Source organism: Balaenoptera borealis (genome assembly GCF_965194805.1).
Source record: "Balaenoptera borealis genome assembly, chromosome: 1".
NCBI classification, from domain to species: domain Eukaryota; kingdom Metazoa; phylum Chordata; class Mammalia; order Artiodactyla; family Balaenopteridae; genus Balaenoptera; species Balaenoptera borealis.
This window is the reverse complement of record NC_138860.1, coordinates 5,793,383-5,815,761: the sequence shown is the minus strand read 5'-3', so window position 1 is coordinate 5,815,761 and position 22,379 is coordinate 5,793,383. Positions and strand designations below refer to the sequence as shown.

Sequence of the window (22,379 nt, the reverse complement as noted above, 5' to 3'; positions counted from 1 at the left end):
TGGGAAGAAAAAAGTACCTGATGTAAAAATTATTTCCATAAGAATAAGTTTCACATTCTTTGAAGGCCTATTTTCAAATCATTTAACTTGAATAATAAGGTTATAAATCACAATTATAAATGGACACTGTATTAGATTAAAATAAACCAGGTAAAAAGACAGAGAGCTAACAGAGAAACAGCAACAAGATAGAGAAAATGGAGAGGGTGGATTACAGACTCCTTGTCAGCAAAGTAGGAAGCCAGAAGAAAACAGAGCGATTTCTTCAAAGTGCTTAAGAAAGTAATTGGTGACCAATTTTTCTATATACCAATATTATCCATTAATGATTACAAAATAAAGAAAATTTCAAACATAGGACAGACTAAGAGAATTTACCACTCAAAGACATACTTTGAAAGAGATCATATAAAATATATATGATGAAATAGTAACTCTTAACAAAAGAGTATGATAGCATTAGAAATTGTGAGGGAGAAAGTAATTGGAATATATTATTAAATTTAAATAAAGAATGATTTCAAGAAGATAAGGTAACTATAATTTGTTTAAAACAACTAAAATGTTTTCATTTTTATTAAATATTTTTTTCAACATATTTTTATTTTTATATATGGAAGTGAATATTGTCCTGAGAGTTTCAAGAATTTCAAAGCCTTTTATGTGCCCATGGAATGTTTACTTAAATTAACTAGTTATTGTTCACTGTTACATTTCCAATATTAAAACACTATAGATCACTTTCATAACCACAAAGAAATAATATTTAAAAGTAATAATGAAATTTGTCTACTCCCCTAGCCTTCGTTTTGTGAAATAATTCACTTCCAAATAACCTAATGAGATAGTATTTAAAATACTAAATTTTAAAATACTAAAATATTTTAAAAATACTAAAATACTAAATTTATATTATAATTATAAAAGCACATAGTAAAACCTATGAGGTGCGCAGTAACCAAAATTTAGAGTGACATTCACAGGCTTAAATGCACATTATTTCTGGAAAAAATAAACTTGTGTATATATAGATATATATTTAGCTAATATATATATATTAGATAAATATATAGCTAGGGGAAAATGTACATTCCAGATATTAAGAGGAAAAAGAAATAATAAAATAAAAGCAGAAGTGAATGAAATAGACTATTTTACTTACAGCTGATCCATTAAGTAAAACTAATTCTTGAAAAGATTAAGCAGATCTAACGAATTTTACTCTAATCAAGAAGAATGGTGGGCAGTCTGAAAAAAAGCATTCTGCAACCAAAAAGTAGGTGAAAATACAAATATAGGAAAATATGAGAATACGATTTTTAAAATAAAGAAATTTAGGCAATTCCCTGGTGGTCCAGTAGTTAGGACTCCCAGCTGTCACTGCCAAGGACCTGGCTTCAATCCCAGGTCCGGGAACTAAGATCCCGCAAGCTGCACGGCGCGGCCAAAAAATTTTTTAAATTTTTAAAAGTTTTTTAAATAAAATAAAGAAATGTAAAACATCATTGAAAAGGAAAATACCATAGGGCATTTATAGATTCTTGGGAGAATGCTTTTTCTGAAGATCTCCCTTGACATGGGTTAGTTACCTTGTAAAAGCTCTGCCAGCCCTGGATTTCATGTCCATTTCTCTGCTGACCTTTTCTCACTCCCCACAGCTGACTTTCCAGGTAGAGGCCTCCCCACGGGTACCATTCTAGCCACTGAGATTTAGTAATGGGTGACGTCACCAGTGTAGCCATGTCTTCAGATGTTTTATCAGTCAGACCACTTTGGTTAATCTTTTGCGTGTGTGTGTGTTCCTCCATTTTTTAAAAAAATTGAAGTATAGTTGACATATAATACTATATTTGTTTCAGGTGTACAACAGAGTGATTCAATATTTTTATAGATTATACTCCATATAAAATTATTGTAAAATATTGGCTATATTCCCTGTGCTGTACATCACATTCTTGTATCTTATTTTTATTTTGTACTTAACAGTTTGTACCTCTTAATCCTTTTCCCCTATCTTGTCCCTCCCCCCAGTCCCCTTCCCACTCGTAACCACTAGTTTGTTCTCTGTATCTGTGACTCTGCTTCTGTTTGTTATATTCCTTTGCTTGTTTTATTTTTTAGATTCCACACATAAGTGAAAACATACAGTATTTGTCTTTCTCTGTCTGACTTATTTCACTTAGCATTATACCCTCCAAATCCATCCATGTTGTTGCAAATGGCAAAAATTTCATTCTTTTTTACGGCTGAGTAGTATTCCATTGTATATATATACCACATCTTCTTTATCCGTTCCTCTATTGATGGGTACTTAGGCTGCTTCCACATCTTGGCTATTGTAAATAATGCCGCTATGATCATAGTGGGGCATGTATCTTTTTTCAAATTAGTGTTTTTGTTTTCTTCAAGTATATACCCAGCAGTGAAATTGCTGGATCATATGGTAGTTCTATTTTTAGTTTTTGGAGGAACCTCCATCCTGTTCTCCATAGTGGCTGCACCAGTTTATGTTCCCACACTTCAGTTAATCTTAAGTGTGAGTCAGGGACTATTCCCTGTACCATCAATTCCATGGGGAAAATGGTGGTCTAGAAGCTTCCTACTTTCACTTAGCTTAAGATGAATGGGAGTTTCCCCTACTCTCCCTTATGATATAACATACAGATAGCATTTTTTAAAGAAACCTTCACTACTGGCCCCTAAAAACTCATTTCTTTCCCTCCTATGCTTATAGTAGTATTTTAAGGCTTGTAGAGCACCTTTTATAATCTCTTGACATTTAAAATCGCTTGTCTTTTAAAAGTTGTTTGTCATCTTACTTTAAATCTTGGGATAATTGAACTTGAAAGACCAGGCAAAGGAAATAAGAAAATTAATTATTTTAATGCTCTGCTTTGTATGTACAAATACAAACGGATCTCAGAACACAATACTTCAGAAAAAAAGCAAGCTTCCCCATTATATGCTATAGCATAGCTCTTATGGATGCCAAAAAAACCCAATTCACAGACACTAAAAATATGTTAAATATGGATTCACAAGTATGTGTTTAGAAAATAAGAACTGTAGTTACACATATGTGAAGGGGTAGAAGGAAAAATAATGAAACTAAGTATGCCACAAGAGTAACTTTATTTTAGCTGTAAAATTTAGGGGTTTTTGTTAAGAAAAGAAAGAAGAGACTGTTACTTATACCCTAAAACCAAGAGAAATCAAGATAAACTATAAAATCACAGGTTTTTTTAAAAAGTCCATCAGAGAGCTAAGAACACAGAGAACCCTAATGAATGAAATTCCAGGAAGTAATGTCTCTCCAAGGAAAAAAAAAAGTCACATCCCTGTTTTCATCCTTCTTGGAACAGTGAGAGGTTAAGAAAGCCACCAGATACATGGATATAAATAAAATAGCAGAACTTTCAGAGAAGGTTTACAGGTGGCGTGAAAGTTGGCATGACTGTTAAATTTTCTGGGAGCCCCGAAACAAAAAACGTCTCTCAATCTTTTCCAAGGGCCCTGCTAAAATTTGAGGTTAGGGCAGGAAAACTGAGATAAAGCATCCAGAAACTCTCTCTCCCGAACTTCAATGTTGAGATGAAGTCAGGATGCCCGTCTTTCTTCCTCCTGAGTTCCCTTTCCATATTCTATTCCTTGGTCATTCCTTCACCTCAACAAGATCTACACAAAATCTTGGGGAAAAGAGGTTGGAATTATTGGTCCAATGGTGCCTGGAAATCCCAGGGATTTTTGTGTAAATTTGTCCACTTCCTGACAGCCCTTTTCTCCTCTCTACCTTCCCCATTCCCTCATCTCCGTTTGAGGGAAAAAGGTAGTGTTTGCCAAATGACAAAAACAAAATATCCTGCCACTCTCATTCTGCAGGAAATGCCTTACGTTGGTCTGAGAGAGCCACTCAAGTGACTCTGGAATAAACCATATCTGCCTAAATGGAGCAGCAACAGGCTTTGTTTTTTCTAATTCTACCCCAGTCGTACTTCACTATTAAGCCTATTCTCATATCACGTACATTAATACCTATCCTGCATTGTTCATTTAACGTTAGAACCGAAATGTGTTCATATATTATATAAAGCTGTACACAATGTTCCATTCCTCCATTGTTGTCAGATTACTGATAATTTTAATACTTTAAACTGCTATAAAATTTACAAGAACACATTAATTAACAGTGGTATTTAGAATCTCCAAATATTCAATATGAGCTAGATGAAAAACTATAAAAATTTGATTTATTGCATCAAATTGATTTTCATAAGGGTTGTACTTGCAGTTAGTAAAATTATACTCCTAGAATGAGGTTTAAAAAAAAAAAATGAGGAGGAGTTTCTTTTTTTAATAATAATTGGGCATTTTCTTTTTCTTTTTTCTTTTATATTTTTGGTCATGCCATGCGGCCTGAGGGGATCTTAGTTCCCCGACGAGGGATTGAACCCGGAGCCCTGGCAGTGAAAGTACCGAGTCCTAACCACTGAACCACCAGGGAATCCCCGAGGAGGAGTTCTTGAAAGTTGAAAGTCAGATAACAATTTTGAGAAGTAGTGGTGGTGGTAGGTGGAGAGAGACAGGGAAATTCGTCACACAAGCTGCCAGATTTGTTCTAAAGAAAGACAATAAAGTTCTTTATTTTACAAATCAGGAATACAAAGCCCCAAGAAGTTACTTGGTCAAAGTCAAGATGGGAACCTGTTTCTGGGTTCCTCTATCAGTTCAGTCTCAACTAGACTACCTACACTAGGTTGAAATTTCCAACCACGTTGCCCCTAATTCTGTAAGGCAAGTAAGTTGGACAACTGAGATCGTCATGTACAATTCTTTTTATCTGAAGTATAACAGCAATGATATTTGTATGGTATCTGAACATCTAACTTGATTAGCTGGGACTTTATTTACCCTTTTTTTTTATCATGATTTATATGTTTGAGATTATAGACGACATCAACCTCCCCACTTCCCTGCACTGGGACCTCTAAGAGGTTGTCTGCACGTGATTGCCAACCCAAGATTGGCAGCGCAGGCTTGATGCTCATTTAAAAGTTTTGACGATACCCAATAAGTATTCATCCCTGTGACTTTTTATTTAAATAAAAATATTTGAACAACTAAACAGAAACGAATTAATGTCAATACAAAATACCTAAACAAAGAGGAAAGGAAATATCTAAGTAGGAAATCTTCTACATAATAAATGAGGTAATAAACCGATTCATCTCTCTATTGAATGAGTCTGAAATCCTCTTTTCGTGTGCTCTCCAGAGCTTGTCCTCAAGTTTATGAGACAAACATTGCGAATCAAAAATGTACAATAACAATAACACCAGGCAAATCCTTATCTTCTTTTGCAGAGTTAGTTACTGAACCAAAACAGACTATAAAAGACTTGGTCCTATTAAAGTTTGACTAGAAAAATGATGCAACTGGAATCAAATTCTTTCAATTCACATATTTCTTAAGCCAATAAATAAACAGGGCAAATCCCATAGAGTATAGGAAAATGCATGAATGGACCCAGCTCCCAGATACCTCTCTAGTTTTTTCATAGAAACAGCTTTTGCTGAGAAAATTTGCACCATAGAATGCTAGTGTGCCTTCCTTCCCTTGAAAAAATAAACCACAATCCAATGTAAAATTCAGATAATATGCATGCTTTGGCTTAATTGATACTGACCTTTGGTTTTACTCATATCTAATACTTTCTTTGTAATAATTTTGAAGGGAGTGGGAATTTCCTGGCTCCCTGGCGGTCCAGTGGTTAGGACTCCGTGCTTTCATGGCCGAGGGCGCGGGTTCAGTCCCTGGTTGGGGAACTAAGATCCTGCAAGCTGTGCGGTGGGGCTGAGAGAAAAGAAAATTTTGAAGGGAAGTTGCCACTAGACAGCAGCCGCTGCCCTTGGCGGGGGCGGGGAGGGGAGGAGATGAGCTGAAGGAAAACACTGCTACGAGCCTTGGTCAAGTAGCGCGCCTGTGGCTCAGACCATGATGCCCTGGCATCAAGGTGATTATTTAAAATGTTTCCCTAAGAACAAGCCAAGCAACGAAAAAGAAGTTAATTCCTAGTCAAACAGAGGCATTCGAATTACATCCATCAGCAAGCATTGTTCCGTTTAGAAGAAAATGCAAATCATGAAAATCTTTTATTGTGATCAAAGGTTAGGTTGTTAAGGGGAAGTCTTAGTTGATTCTATCATTACTGTTCCTATTTATATATATTTTTTGGTTCTAACTTGTTTGAATCACATGTGCATAACTTTTTTGAATGATATGGATTAGCTAGAAAAAGATTAAAAGGGTTAATTTGAAAATTACACAAGAGTACTGACTGCATAATGAGTAGGAGATAGAACGGGGCACCTGAGAAATTTTAAATCAATTGCTATAACATGAAAGTGCTTTTTTAAACCATAAACTATGTTAACATAAAATACAGTTATTACTATAGCATCATAAATACATACATCCATATACTATGTATATATATAGAGAGAGAGAGAGAAAGAGAGAGAGAGAGTGTTAGTTATTGGATGTTCCATTATACCAAAATGTTATCTTGTTGAGCTGTTTTTCTTTAGCTTTTATTAATCAAATAATTTAATCTTTCATAGGAAAAAAGAAACAACTCTGCCCACCTCCACCTCAGATACCTAATGCTCATAATATGCTAACCACAGTGAATTATCAGGAAGGAGAGAAGGTAGCTGTTCTCTGTAAAGAAAACTATGTACTTCATGAAGCAAAAGAACTTGTGTGTAAAAGTGGACTATGGCAGTCATTACCACGCTGTACCGGTTAGTGTTTATTTCTAAATAATGTCATTTAAAAAGAGGTTACTGATCCTCTTTATCTAAAGAATAGGAAAAAAAACTCATGACCTATTTGTTACACAATATTCTGAAGCATTAAATTGTCATCTAGTTACCCAATTCTGTCCATTTTTTAAAACTGTTTCTCTAAGAGGTATCTCTGACAGTGATCATAGAAGAAATAGGTTTAAGATATCTACTGGATACCCAATTCTATTAAATATATTTACTCGATATCCAGTGTAAGATGTAGAATGGGCAATTTGAGAGTGGTCAGGGCTAGGGAATGAATTTGGTAATTGCTGCTGTAGAGATTATATTAACGCTTTGGGACTGGATGGGATCACGTGAAGAGCTCAAATGTCTAAATAAGAGGAAGATCTGGGCAAGGAGAAGGAGTCAGACAGGGTTGTAGGAGAAAAATTAGGGATGGCTGCTAAAATGATTCCAGGACCCTATTGCAATGTGGGGCTGTTACCCCACATTCTACAAGCAAGTGTCTGACACCTGCTCGTCCCCTACAATTTGACTCAATTCTGACACTGTCTACCCAGAGGCAGCATCAGATCTCACAGGTTGAGGACTCAGTCTTACAAGGCTGCTCCCTGTGGCCTCACTTCAGATGCCAGCTGCACGTCCAGGTTGTCACCTGTGCTTCTGACCGACCATGTATAGATTGAAGGTTCCCATGACCCTCTCCTTAGGTTCCGTTAATTTGCTAGTGCAGCTCACCAAACTCAGAGAAACATTCTACTTACTAGATCACCATTTTATTATAAAAGGCTATAACTCCAGAACAGCCAGATGGAAGAGATGCACAGGGCAAGGTATGGGGAAAGGGGTGCAGAGCTGCTATGCCCCCTCCAGGGTCATGCCCCCTCCATGCCCCCTCGTCCCACATCTCCATGTGTTCACCAACCTGGAAGCTCTCTGAACCCTGTCCTTTCTGGGGGTTTCTGGAGGCTGCATTACATAGGCACAATTGATTAAATCATTGGCCATTGGTGATGGATTTAACCTCCAGCCCCTCCACTCTCCCAGGAGGTCAGGATGGGACTGAAAGTTCCAACCCCCTAATCACGTGGTTGCTTCTCCTGGCAACCAGCCCATCCTTAGGTTACCAAAGGGCTTTCTAAAAATCACTTCATTGACATAACAAAAGGTGCCTTTATTGCTCTCCTTACTTAGGAAATTCCAAGGATTTCGGGAGCTCTGTGCCAGAAATGACCAAAATTTGTTTCCTATTATGAATCACAATATCAAAGCTGGTGTCCCAGAAGCAATGCCAGTGACATAAGTCAAAAAGACTTATTTTAAAATGTTATTTGACAGGACATCAAACGTGTCAAAGACTGCTTAGAACTGGGCAAGTTGCCTGATAATTGAACAGTGGATTTAGCTACCTGAAAGTCATTGGTGACTTTGCTTTTACCTTATTAAGTTATGACATTTCCAGCATGTTTCTATGTTGGTTACTGATTCAATAGAGGAGAAATAGATGATACAGAAGAAAGAGGACAATTAATGGAGCAGGGTCTTTGCCTAATTTAAAGGGTGTGGAACCTAGTGCCCACATGAAGGAGTTGGTTTGAGAAAAGAGACAGTAACTCAATGAAACAGGAGATAAAACAAATTATTAGTGATAAGATTATTTATTTGGTCATTCCGTATCTGTAGCTTGCGTGATTATGTAGGGAGATCAATCAGTACATTGGAACGTATTCCAGCCAATCTTCACATGAAGTTGAAACATTTATTGACGGAGAAAGAGGCCTATGATATTATTTGGAGTCAAAACAATAAATGCAGAAGAGTATTATCTACAAGTCATTTCAGTAAAACTAAAAGTTCATGATCATAACTGATAGCTATGTTCTATTTGCATAAAGTAACAGTTGCCCCAGAGAATAGAAATGGGAAGGGAGTCATTTATTTTTACCTTTCCTCTTTAAGTAAACATTTTTATGAGGAAGGGTGAAATAGACCAGAGGTTTACTCACCTGTTCATCATGCTTTAAACAAAAATGATTCTTAATACTTATATGTCCTTATATATACTTAATACTTATTTTTTGTGTGTTTTACTTTAGGGTGAAAGAAAGTGCTGTAATTATTTTTGGTCATCAGGTTGTATGCTAGAAATTCTATAATGAGTTATTTGGACTCTCAGACATCACATAAGATACTGAAGATATGATATATGGAGCTTTGTATTATTCCATTTAAACTATATACTGATTTTTTTCAACACTCGCATGTTATTTTCCAGAGTCCACACAATACTGTGGGTCCCCTCCACCTATTAACAATGGAGACATCACCTCCTTCTCCTTATCAGTATACCCTCCAGGATCGACAGTTGAGTACCGTTGCCAGTCTTTCTATGAGCTTCGGGGCTCCCCGAATGTGACGTGCAGAAATGGACAGTGGTCAGAACCACCCATGTGCATAGGTAAGTTTTGCAAATTCTTCCAGAGTCTGAGATTTGATATTTATAGAATTTTCATCACTAATTTTGTAGGATAATTTTTACTTAAATTTCATTCAGCCGAAAACTTGTCTAACAAGTGTAGACATAGAACAGAAAATTTTGAAAAATCTGCTTTAAACAGAGTGGAAAAAAGTTTCTTTAAAAACTATAAATCAAGTTTTGGGACTTCCCTGGTGGTCCAGTTGTTAAGACTCTGTGCTCCCAATGCAGGGGCCCAGGTTCAATCCCTGGTCAGGGAACTAGATCCCACGTGCCACAACTAAGACCTGGGGCAGCCAAATAAATAAATAAATAAATAATTTTAAAATTTTTAAAAATAAAAACTATAAATCAATTTTTAAGAGACCTACGTATGCTAAGGTGCATTATAAAACTCCCTGAACATCCAAAGTTACTTAACCACAGGATATATTCTCACACCACTAAGCATTTTCACGTTATAAACATCTGAGGGTTTTTTGCAGAGATCATTTGTGAAAGATTGGTCCAGGAGTTGTCCTTTATCAGTATATAAGATTCTACTTGTAAACCTGAAGGCTCTTCCTGGTAGAACTCTCAGCAGACTGCTACTGACCTGGTTTTCTACTTGCATGTTGCCAGGAGTTGTGACAAGGAAAGTAGAGAAACTGGAGAGGCTAACAAGTCATTTCCCAAATCTTCACGTTCCCTTCTTTTCACTCTATCTTCTTCATCTACACCAGGCCACCGATACACATATTCATCACCCCCAAACCATGGGAATCTTGTAGCATTAAGAGCAATAAACATAGTTGACACTATGAAAAGGAGAGTCACAGGCAGGGTTTAACAGGGACTTCACTGGTCTCACAAACTGAAAGGGACAAAATATAAGGGAATGGGTCTCAATAACAATGGGAACACCAGTAAGAGCATGAACACCAGCTTATTCCAGGCTAAGTGAGGGAAAGCTAGGACTTCATAAAGTCCTTCTGTTTTCTGTTCCCAAGAAGGACACCACATTAATAAGGACATGTTCTTGCAACAGTTCTCAATCCTGCCAACTCCTCACTCCTCAGGGCTAGACCAGATGCTCCTTGAATTCTTGGGACTTTATCACTCTGACTCTGCCACATTCTCTCGCCTTCTGTAATCACTAATGATCTCAGTGCTGCTATGATGTGCACTGTTCCTTAGGCTATTAGCCACTCGTATGTGAGTCCCTTTTCCTAGGATGTCATTACAGTAATGTGGGAACCAAACTCAGAAAGTGTTGAATTAGAATATGGCAAAAGTATCATCTGCACAGTTTTGCTAGAGCAAAGAAGAGCTAGGATTCAAAGGTAACTTCTAGGATTTAAGTGAGAGTAACTGATAGGTAGATGAAGATGCCATTACCTAAGATACTAAATGCAGCAAAATTTTAGATAGTATGAGGTTTGAAATTAGGTAGACATTATCATGGGGAGAGGCATTAAAATAGATTTCCAGGAGAGAGGTAAGACCAAAGTTACAACCTAAAAAGTATATGCCATGTAGACGAACAGAGTTTGCAGGAAGGGCATTCTAGCAAGGAGAAACAATTCTTTGAAGAACAATAAAATACCTCATCATAGTCATCTAGACTATTCAAGGAAAATGATCTAATAGCTTTCCTTAGACTAGAAGATTCAAGATAGACAACTCTGGAGAAACAATTTTTTTCTAAAGCCAGATCTAGACTTCTTTGGATGCTTCACAATTACTGAGTGTGGTTGGGAGCCATTAAAATTTTAATCACAGTTTTCTGATGCAGTGTTTTAAAGGATCAGTTCACTAAGACCATGTGGTTATATAAGAATGAGAAGAAATACTTTAAAGAGATTGCTTGGACAGATTTGGGTCTTGACTTGTAAGCAAGGAAATACAGACCAAAAGAAAGAGGAGTTAAACTTCAAAAATCCTCAATGACTTATGGGGGGGAATTCTCAGGTCCTTCACATGTAATAATTCCTAGAAATAACAGAAACTCAGCAGAAAAATATGCAAACTACATAAACAAAAAAATGAAAAACATGGCAACATGAAAAATGCTCATCCACACCAAAGTAAAATTTTAATGAAGTGGCAATGTTCAGTGAGGCAAAAGAGGGGAAAAAAGAACCATACTAAGGCTTGGCAAGGGTGTGGGGAGTTAAGTACTCTCATACTCTCTTAATGAAATTATAAAGTGGGCCAAACTCTTTGAAGAACAGTTTGGGAATAAGCCTCAACATTTAAAAACACACATCCTTTGACATCATTATTTTATTTCTGGAAGACTAGTCTATACACGCGCTCCTGCGAGGGTAAAAGAATCTGTACAAGGATATTCTTTTGCCACATTGTCTGTCATAACAAGAAATGGAAACTACATAATTCCTATCAATAGTCTTATGGAATTGGTATTATTAACAACCTGTGCGTATCCATGAAGAAATGGAGACACCATCTGCAGCAGCGTGGATGGACATAGAGATGGTCATACTAAGTGAAGTGAGTAAGAAAGACAAATATCATACGATATTGCCTATCTGTGGACTCTAAAATAGGACACAAATGAACTTCTCTATGAAACAGAGACAGAATCACAGACATAGAGAACAGAGTGGTGGTTGCCAAGGGGAGGGGGGAGGGGGGAGGGATGGAGTGGGAGGTTGGAATTAGCAGATGTAAGCTTTTATACATAGAATGGATAAACAACAAGGTCCTACTGTACAGCACAGAGAATTATATCCTATGATAAGCCATAATGGAAAAGAATATATAAAAAAAGAATTATAGATACGTACAACTGAATCACTTTGCCGTACAGCAGAAATTAACACAACATGGTAAATCAACTGTACTTCAATCAAAAAATTCGATAAAAAAAAAAGAAACGGAGACACAGAAAGCCTTAGTATTTAATTCAAGCTGCTTGGCAAGTATCTGGCAGAGTTAGGATTCCGACACAACAATCTGGCTCCAAATTCCATACATTTAAGCCCTATGCTGTGGTGGCCTCTCACATCCATAGATAGAAACGTCAGGGAGATAGAGGTCAGCCTCTCCTTAGCAGTACAAGGACTGGTCTGTCATATGGCATCAGGAAAATACTTGGCAATGTATCTTAGGGTCTCCTGGGCACAGGTAAATCTAGGTACAAAAAGAAGTTCCTTATGGTTGCCACTTCCTAGGATGGCTCCTTAAATTAAACCCTGGGCTTTTTTCAGCATCTCTGGACAATCCCTGGATGAGGGATTATGGGCTGTGGAGAACACACGGCTTAGCTGTGCCAGAGTGAGTTATCTACTCAGGGAAATGCGATCTCTTCAAATGGCTAATTTCAAAAAGAATCAGTGGAGTCAGTGATCATGTGGGAAGGTAACATTGCTTTTCCACAGAAATCAAGGGCTCACCAGAGATGATGACATTGTGGAAAAGAAGCTCCAAACAAGCAACATAAAAGCTGGTAGAATTTTTTGTCCCATTGATAAAGAGTTATCTTCAAGAATATGTTAAGTGAATATTCAAAGAGATAATGGGTTTTTAGATGTATTGTGTCTTCTCCGGTTCACGTTCCATACTGTGTACCTGACAGGAAGAAATAAACGTATTTTTATGATAATATATGGAAAGAGGTTAATGCATTTGCAGTGTTCACACCGTGCACATTGTAGAAACTGTAAATGTAAAAGAATCTTGAGTTAGGAAAGGGGGGTACATAGCACTGACCCAAATAGAACATTTTAATTTAACCCTATTTGGTATCCGGTTTTTAGGCAGGTAAAGCACAGGCTCTAAATTCATACCGACGGGGTCCGTATTCTGGCTCAAAACACTCACTAAATTATGTGAATTTGGAAAAATTCATTCAACTTCTCTGAGCCTCCATCTCCTCCTGGGTAGCCCAGGGAAATAATGCAAAGTGTTTAGAGATGATGCATACAAAATGCTAAGAACAGTGCCTGGCACAACTCAATAAATATTAACTTTTAATGTCCTTTTATAATTTAATTTATTTCCAAATTTTCTTAAATGAGATTTCACCATTCTTGGATAGGGAAAGATATATTATTAATAATTTATTTTATTTTATTATTTTTTTCTTTCAGATGCATGTGTCATATCTGAAGATAACATGAACAAAAATAACATACAGTTAAAATGGAGAAAAACCCAAAAAATATATGCAAGGACAGGCGATGTCGTTGAATTTGAATGTAAACAGCCACATAAAGCAAGAACATCTATACAATCATTTCGAGCTGTCTGTCAGGAAGGGAAATTTCAATATCCTACGTGTGAATGAAACAAGCACAGCTTCCCTGGATGTACTCTTAAAAGTAATCTTACAGGTAAGCTGTAAGTATTTGTTATGTAGTCAATTCTATATTGTCTTTATACTTTCAAGGATGGTTTATCGTAGTTTTAATTAGAACTCTGGATTTCCAGAGGTTCTTAAATGTTTAAGCTGAGAAACCGATGCTTCATTTATTAGGATGACCATTTATACCTGGGCACATCACCGTCCTGGGTCTCCCACTCCTATAATATACACAGAAACGTACCCACATTCAGCATTTAATTCTAGTACCCTCTTCTCATTGTCTGAAATTTATAAGATAACTTCGAGGGTTTCTGAGTCAACTCTATTTCAGAGGAAATGGAGTTGTTAGGGTAATCCCTCTCTTTGTATTACTATCATTTCATAAAAATACAAACACCGTCACCTCGTATGTTTGCAGCAAGCATTAGTAAGTATTTATAAGTCCTCTAATGTGACTCTAACCATCCATCAAACACTAAATACCCCTTAAAGGATTGAATACATCACCTTCTACAAATAAGTGGAAGACTTTGAAATTTACACAAATCTTACTGAGGGACTTCTAATATAGTCAAGAGGCGACATACACATATAAAAAGGTAACTATAAGTGAAAATTATTAGGCTACAATATTACATGTATAGAATTGTCTAGGTAGGAATAAACGGATAAAGAAGATAAAACTGAGAGGAAATAAAAATGCTGGCTATAATAATTCTATGTGATTTGAGATTAATAGTTTTAAGAAATTAGAATACTTTCAAATTACTGATATTTCCTATATTTTATCACTTTCATTTTGAATATATATTGCTTTTATAGTCAGAAAAGAGTGATCAAGAACTGTTATTAGAGACCAAGAAAATAGAAGATGAAAGTATAAAGACCCTTTGGGTCATGATGCTGATTTCATGCAACAATTCCTTTATTTTTTGATGTACCATAGTTTGGGAAATACTGAACAGGAAGTTTGAGAATTACACTTTGGATGTTCTTCTATTGTAGACAGCATGTCTTAGTTAAAATAATCTTTGGCTGGTATGGTTTTTGTTTTGTTCCGTTTTGTTTTTAAGTATCTATGAAACAGATGACTACCAATACAGGTGAAAATATGGCCTAAAATTTTCATGACCATGGATTTGGCAATGGAGTCTTACATATGACATCAAAAGCACAAGAAAGAAAAGAAAAAATAGATAAATTGGACTTCATCAAAATTAAAGACATTCATGCTTCAAAGAAAGTAAAAAAGAAAAAAAAAGAAAATGCAAGTACAGCAAACAAAATGGGAGAAAATAGTTACAAATCATATAACTGTTAAGGGCCTTGTATCTAGAATATATAAAGAACTCTTACAACTCAAAAGAATAAGAAAAATAATCCAATTGAAAAATGAACATAGGATCTGAATAGACATTTCTCTGAAGAAGATATATGAATGGCCAATAAACACATTGAAAGATGTGTAACATCATCATCGTTAAGCAAATTGAAATCAAAATCATAATGAGATACTACTTCACACCGACTGGGATGGCGATAACTAAAGTCAGATAGTAGCAAGCGTTCTTAAGGATGTGGACAAATGGGGACCCACAGGCACTGCTGAAGGGAATGTAAAATGGTGCCCTCTGTTTGGAAAACAACCTGGCAGTTCCTCAAGAGGTTAAACATAGAGTTACCATTGACTCAGCAATCCACTCCTAGATAAATACCTGGGAGAAATGAAAACATATGTCTACACAAACTTGAACCTCAATGTTCCTAGCAGAATTATTCATACTAGCCAAAAGGGAGAAACAACCAAGATGCTCATTAATATACACAAGAAATAAACAAAAGATATGTCTAAACAATGGAATATTATTGGGCCATAGAAAAGGAACGAAGTACTATTACATGTCATAACGTGAATGAACCTCAGAAACATTATGCTGAGTGTAAAAAGCCAGTCACAGAAGACTACATGTTATATGGTTCCATTTATATGGCACATCCAGAGTAGAAATCTATATAGAGACAGAAGGTAGATGGGTGGGTGCTTAGGGCTAGAATGGGGGAGGGGGTGAGGGTTGAGAGCTAAGGGTGATAAATGTTCTAAAATTGATTGTGGCGATTATTGTACAACTCTGTGATTATACCAGAAAACACTGAATTGTATATTTTAAATGGGTTAATTGTATGGTATGTGAATTATGCTTCAATAAAGTTATTTAAAGAAATAGTGGTCAACATTTTTAAGTCAATGAAAAAGAAACACTGGGAATTTAAAAATCAAAAAACTTAAAAATTAAGACAGTATCAAAATTTATAAGGAATTTATACTAACTCAAAGATTGGTGGGGTTGAATAAAAAAATAAGAACCTGGAACTCACACTTGCTATCTGTTAAAACAGCTGATCTCTTGGTTAGGAAGGAGGCAGGTAGAAGTTTTATTTCTCCTCAGTCTGGAGGGGGAAATCTTGAAATGGAACTATTACCTAAAATTTTCAGAATAACAAAATACATATAAAAATGTTTTATTCAGAGCACAATTTGAAACAGTATTTTAAACTTGGATACCCTCTCTCAGTTTCTGAGGATTTCTTTCATTCTCAAACTCTTTTGTGGCACATATTCCAAAGCAAGGAGCTTGGGCAGCAAGGCAGAGCTGGTTGCTCAGCTCACTACCCTCCTCCACGATGTGAAGGAGTCAGAAAACACAACAGGGGTGAGACTGGAAGCTGGAGGAAGCATTTTATAGGTAAGCGTCAGGTGCTGAGTCACAACCACCTTTCTTGGGGAGGGGGGTAGCATTTCATTCCCTGTTCCTCATATCTAGTCAGAAGGGCTTCGAAGAGGCTATTTGGAAGCCTTGATATTTACTTTTTATGGACTGTGTCTGATTCACGACTGAATGAAATTAAGGAGGGAAAGAGAAACAGGCAGAGAAGAAGAGTCAGAGGCAAAGGAGAAACTGGCATGAAGCCAACTTTAAAGGACTTACCCAAAAGGTCCACCTGAAGCAGCTCTAGTTAACAAAAGGAGAGCCAGCGAGACTTTTAAAAAAAAAATTTGTTTGAAGTAGAGTTGATTCACAATGTTGTGTTAGTTTCAGGTGTACAGTAAAGTGATCAGTTATACAAATACATATACCCACTCATATAGGCCATTACAGAGTACTGAGTAGAGTTCCCTGTGCTATACAGTAAGTCCTCCTTATAAGTTAATTATTTTGTATATAGCAGTGTGTATATGTCAATCCAAATCTCCCAATTTATCCCTCCCCCCCTCATCCCCTGATAACCATAAGTTTGTTTTCTACATCTGTGACTCTATTTCTGTTTTGTAAATAAGTTAATTTGTACCTTTTTTTTTGGTTAGATTCCACATGTAAGCGATATCATATGATATTTGTCTTTCTCTGACTTACTTCATTCGGTATGACAATCTCTAGGTCCATCCATGTTGCTGCATGCTCAATAACAACAACGAAAAAAATCCCAATCAAAAAATGGGCAGAAGATCTAAATAGACATTTCTCCAAGAAGACATACAGATGGCCAAAAACACATGAAAAGATGCTCAACATTACTAATTATTAGAGAAATGTAAATCAAAACAACGAGGTATCACCTCACACCGATCAGAATGGCCATCATCAAAAAATCTACAAACAGTGAATGCTGGAGAGGGTGTGGAGAAAAGGGAACCCTCCTGCACTGTTGGTGGGAATGTAAGTTGGTACAACCACTATGGAGAACAGTAGGTTCCTTAAAAAACTAAAAATAGAACAACCATATGATTCAGCAATTCCACTCCTGGGCATATACCCAGAGAAAACCATAATTTGAAAAGACACGTGCACCCCAATGTTCACAGCAGCACTATTTACAATAGCCAGGTCATGGAAGCAACCTAAATGTCTGTCGACAGATGAACGGTTAAAGAAGATGTGGCACATATATACAATGGAATATTACTCAGCCATAAAAAAGTCAGCAAGACTGAAATGCAAAACAAAAACAGGTCCCAAAAGGTTGTTTAAGTAATTATCCACAAGTGTATCACTCCACCTTTTCTTCTTCTATGTTTCCCAGAGGGGCCAAAGTCCTGGCTGTTGAGTTGGAGGGAGCAGAGTATGGGAAGAGCTCTGGGGCGACAGAGAGGAAGCTGGCCGGGCCCTTACCCACACCTTCACCTCCTGGAGGGCCTGGGGCAAGAGAGGCCAAGCTTCACTTTGGACCAAGCTCAGATTTCTGATTATTATATTGAATCGATGGCAAATACGTTTTGACGTGGATTTTATATTGTATCACCACAAAAGACATGTTTCGCTGACAAAACATTCCTGATGTGAACATTGAGCTTGAATTAGGATGATGTACAGTCATGCTTTTTCCCTTCTGTCTGTTAAGAAAATAAACTGTGTGCTTTTGCATTTGAATGGGACAAATGTCCAGTTTCCATAATGTATTCATGCATTTATCCATGTTGAGTTCTAAAGGAGAGCAAGATGGGAAAGCCTGTTTTAAACGCCCATCACACATTTCCCCGTCAGCTTTTATTTTACGACAAGTATACACACAGAATATTTGATTAAACAGTTTTACTCAACAATTGTTGAAACATCTAAATTCAACAGTTCTTAACATTTTACCATATCTGCTTTATCAGTTTGTCCAGCTATATAAATTCATGTATATACTTACCTTTCTTTACTTTCGCTGAACCAAGTTAAACTAAGTTGCTGACATCATGACAATTCATCACATCATCTTCAACATACATTTTTAAAAATCAGAAGAATGGGAGTTCTTCCATCAAAAGTGGATTGGGTTGTTCTGGCTCAACCCTCTTGTCGATAGCAACTATAAATAATGAATACTTCGAAAATATTTGTAAAAGCTGTTGGAAACCAGTAGTGCATGACTAAGACACAAGAATCTCAGGGCCAGGATTTAAGAGAAAGAAAGTGCAGAGATCTTATCTCAGCATTTAGGAGGCACTTTTCCTCTCACAGCAATCCATGATTTCAGAGTAACGTTAAGAAGACTCAGAAGATGAGCAGAGCTATCAACAGACCCTGGGGTTTAGAAAACCGAAGAGTGGCTTTCAGAGTCTGTAAGAGAACAGGAAACTCTAGGGCCTTAAAAAATAAGAGTATGTGAGAAGTCGACATAGACTAGCCTGCCTAGGGACCGAAATCCATCTCGAAACCATCTCAACCTAAATTGGATAAAGGTGACGTGAGGCAGCTGGTGTTTCTAGCCTAGTTGTCAGCTGGGAGCACAAATAAACTCTGTGGAAAAGATGACATCATTCACAACCTTGCATTGTATCTGAGTTTTCATATTTAATGTCCTCAATTAATTTTTTAAAAGTAAAATTGTGTTTTTTTGAAGGAGAACGAAACAGATGATAAACCACCTCTTCAACTTCTGCTTTGAACATGCACAAGTAAAATTCTAAGAGATAACAACTGTAAACTCTGAACAAAAGCCAAACTAACCCCCAACCCAAACCAGAAAACCAGATACACGGATGCACAGCCGAATGGAAAATAGCAGATGGCGGATGGGAGGATTCAGCTCAAAGAAGGTAACGGAGCTAGTTCTCTCAGGCAGCAACCCATTTTTACAGGTTACTGCCTGAGAGAGGTCTGCAATCAACAATTTTGCAATGGAGTTAAACCTTGGACGAAAAGAAAAAGCCCACAGCATTCTAGCCAGAGGTACCAGTGAAGCGGGTGTGGGGCAGTCACATGCACTGAGAAAGGAGGCGGACGGGTAGATCAGACTAGTGAGAGCAAAAAGAGGGCCCCAAATTCTGTGTGTAAATTCTACATAAATCTCCAAATGACTCTTGAATATCTATGTATTGGGCAAATTCAAAGTAACTCAGGTAAGAATAAAAAATAATTGAAATAAGATTTGAGCTGCCACCCCAAAATCAGTGTTCAGCTTGAGCCAACCAAGTTGTTAAAAAGAAATTTTTTTTTGGAGGACTAGATGAGAATCCAGAGTCTCCACAATATAACATTCAACATGTCTAGGAGACAAGACAAAATTATGTGATATACAAGTAGTCAGAAGAATGTGGTCCAGACACACTCACGGAGGTTGCTGAAGAGCAAACACCTGCACGCTGACAGCGAGGCTACAGATCAGGATGGATTTTCACTCGAAAGCTGCCCGGGTGTGAGGGAAGCAGATCACTGCTGCCTGTCCTAGTAGGTCAGCACTTATTTTAGAGCAGATAGGAACATACACGGAATTGAATGGTCTTGTAGGAAAGTGGCCATGGAACCCAGATAGCCTCAGAGAGAAAGTAACAATAGAAGGAAGACACTGAAGTAGCTTTACGTCTTTAATAACACTGTTAAGGTGAATATAAATGTTACTGGACTATTCTTTGAATGTACCACAGAAAAGATCAATCAAAATTATTGATAAGAGGAAGAATCTGTTCCAAATACTCCAACAATGTTCAGCAGGTATGAAAATTAATGATGCTTTGGCAAAGCGAGGGCAAAGTTTAGATCAAGGTTCATTTTGGTCTCATTTAGATAATTCAAAATAAACCATCACTATTCCAAATACAAAAGTTATCTGCAGTAATAATGGAATATTATTCATAGAATAAAACTCTACTTTCTAAGACTGGTTTCTGAAAAGGCTTCTGTAAAATTGGAGAAAAAAAGGGTCCATAATTTATGCAAGATGCAGAAGCACTACTTTATGTAGCCCTCCATAAGCATTTATTGAAATAAGCAGGTTTTGGGACTATTTTCTTCTTCCTTTACATAGGTTGGAAATTTTTACACACACCCACAAATACACATGCCCTCAAATGTAAATTGTATGTATTCATCTGCATTACTCTTACCTCCTGTGAAGAGGTTATAAGCAAAGTATTTTCATTGGAATTCTTCCTTTGTTGAAAGCAGAACTACAATAGTTTATCACTCTTTCTTTATACCAAGAAACAGTGGCAGTTAAACAATATTAAAATTAAAAGCAAGCCTGTTAGCAAGCTTAGCTACTAGCAAAAAGTAATCCAAAAGACAGTATTTTCTTAATTCGCAAAGATTTTTAAATGTATTAGGCTTTCATTGCTACAATGAAAAATTAGAAGTTATAAACATAATAAACCTGGAAAAAAATCACCTATTGAGAAAAATTCAACAATTTTGCATAACAGATTGCACAATGTGAATTTCTTCCTCTCAAGCAGCATTAAGCCAAAATATGGTATGGGTAACAAGCTATATTAGGGATAGATAAAAATTTCCAAGGTTGTAAAAGTATGGATTTTTTTTTGTGTGTGTGAAAATCATAACTGTGTAACTTTATATATGTATACATTTAAAACTAAATTAGGGACTTTCCTGGTGGTCCAGTGGTTAAGACTCTGCGCTTCTACTGCAGGGGGCACAGGTTAGATTCCTGATTGGGAACTGAACTAAGATCCCACATGCCTTGCAACATGGCCAAAAAAACCAAAACCAAAACCAAAACCAAACAACCAAAAAAACCCACTAAATTAAAAATGACACTCTATGGTTATAATGACATCTACTGGAAATCTGGGTTAATTACAGACAAGAAGGTGAATTTAAAATTCACCTAATTTCACCAGTAATAAACTCACCTAACACAGAACTAGATTGGAGTTAACGTATTTATATTCCTTCTTTAATATAATGTAATCTCTCTGTAGGAAACAGCAACTTCTAAAGAAAAAGGCTTAATTACCTCTCAACCATTCCTTCCAACCACACACACACACACACACACACACACACACAAGCCTTCCAGCCTTCAGGAAGCCTTAGAATCCTGATATGGATTTATCACATACATTTAAGAGGAATATCCTTCACATGAAACTAGAATATTATGTAAAATTTAAAAATTTTTAGTCTGAGTTCCAACAATAGAAAAACTTTGAACATCTGGAAATCACCTTTCATGTATAACTTCATAGAAATATTTCTTGTGCAAATACTAATTGGTTATAACCATCTTAGGGGAAATTAATACCAATAACATTTTATGTTGCTTGATTATATCCTAGTGGTATAATTTACCAAGTAAATAAATTGCTTACACTAAAATTCTGTTAAATGAAAGAGAAAAATTTAGGAGAGTCAACAAAAACTATAGTATTTGGCAAATTCTAAGTAACAACAGTTCTCCAAACTCCAAACACTTCATTGGAAGAAAAAAAAAAATTCTAAAAATTTCTAGTTACTTTCAATATATTCTTTAATATGTCAATATGGTCTTTATTCTAACCAAATCTCAACAGTCTCTGACTAGGTTTAATCCTCATTCCAACAAAATAATAAAGTTAAGTAGTTAAATGGTCTCTCCATTTCTAGCTACTACTGATTTATTTCAAACACTTAAAAACTGTCCTGGCCCCCATAGCTAGACAGTCTTTGGGACCCGATCAGATTGCAAACAGCCACTGGAATTAGCCTTCTGTGGCTCTGGAATCACACTGGTTCAGTATTGGTAACAGTGACCCAAAGCTACTGAAAATAACAAGTCATGTTTCAACACTTGAATCATCTTCAGGTCTGTGCTCAGTGACTACACAATGAGTTTCTACTACAAGCAATACCTTGCTCTTCCCAGGTCAAATTACAGCCCCACTCAGTTCAAAGTCAAGAGTTTTTAATATATGAAGGGGTAGGCTGAATTTGTCTAATTTCCCCAGAGGGGCTCATTTGCCCATCTTGATGGTCCCGTCAGTCAGGAAACAGGGGTGTTGTCTATGGCATTTGTGGGATTATTT

General features: G+C 36.6%; 1 protein-coding gene across 6 annotated transcripts in view; it reads left to right on the top strand.

Moving 5' to 3' along the window:
* Positions 1–21,947, top strand: part of CFHR5 (complement factor H related 5) — a 44,220-nt gene extending 22,273 nt beyond the window's left edge. For 3 of the 6 annotated variants that reach the window (XM_082394546.1, XM_082394550.1, XM_082394551.1), the window contains 4 exons: positions 6,618–6,800; positions 9,085–9,267; positions 13,380–13,622; positions 18,980–21,947. In XM_082394546.1, coding sequence (XP_082250672.1) covers positions 6,618–6,800; positions 9,085–9,267; positions 13,380–13,576 — 563 coding nt within the window. In that variant the 3' untranslated portion in view covers positions 13,577–13,622; positions 18,980–21,947. Of the gene's footprint in view, positions 1–6,617; positions 6,801–9,084; positions 9,268–13,379; positions 13,623–14,667; positions 15,817–16,958 lie in introns of those variants that run through there. The other 3 variants (XM_082394549.1, XM_082394547.1, XM_082394548.1) reach the window with 3 other exon arrangements.
* Positions 21,948–22,379: the final 432 nt, after the last annotated feature.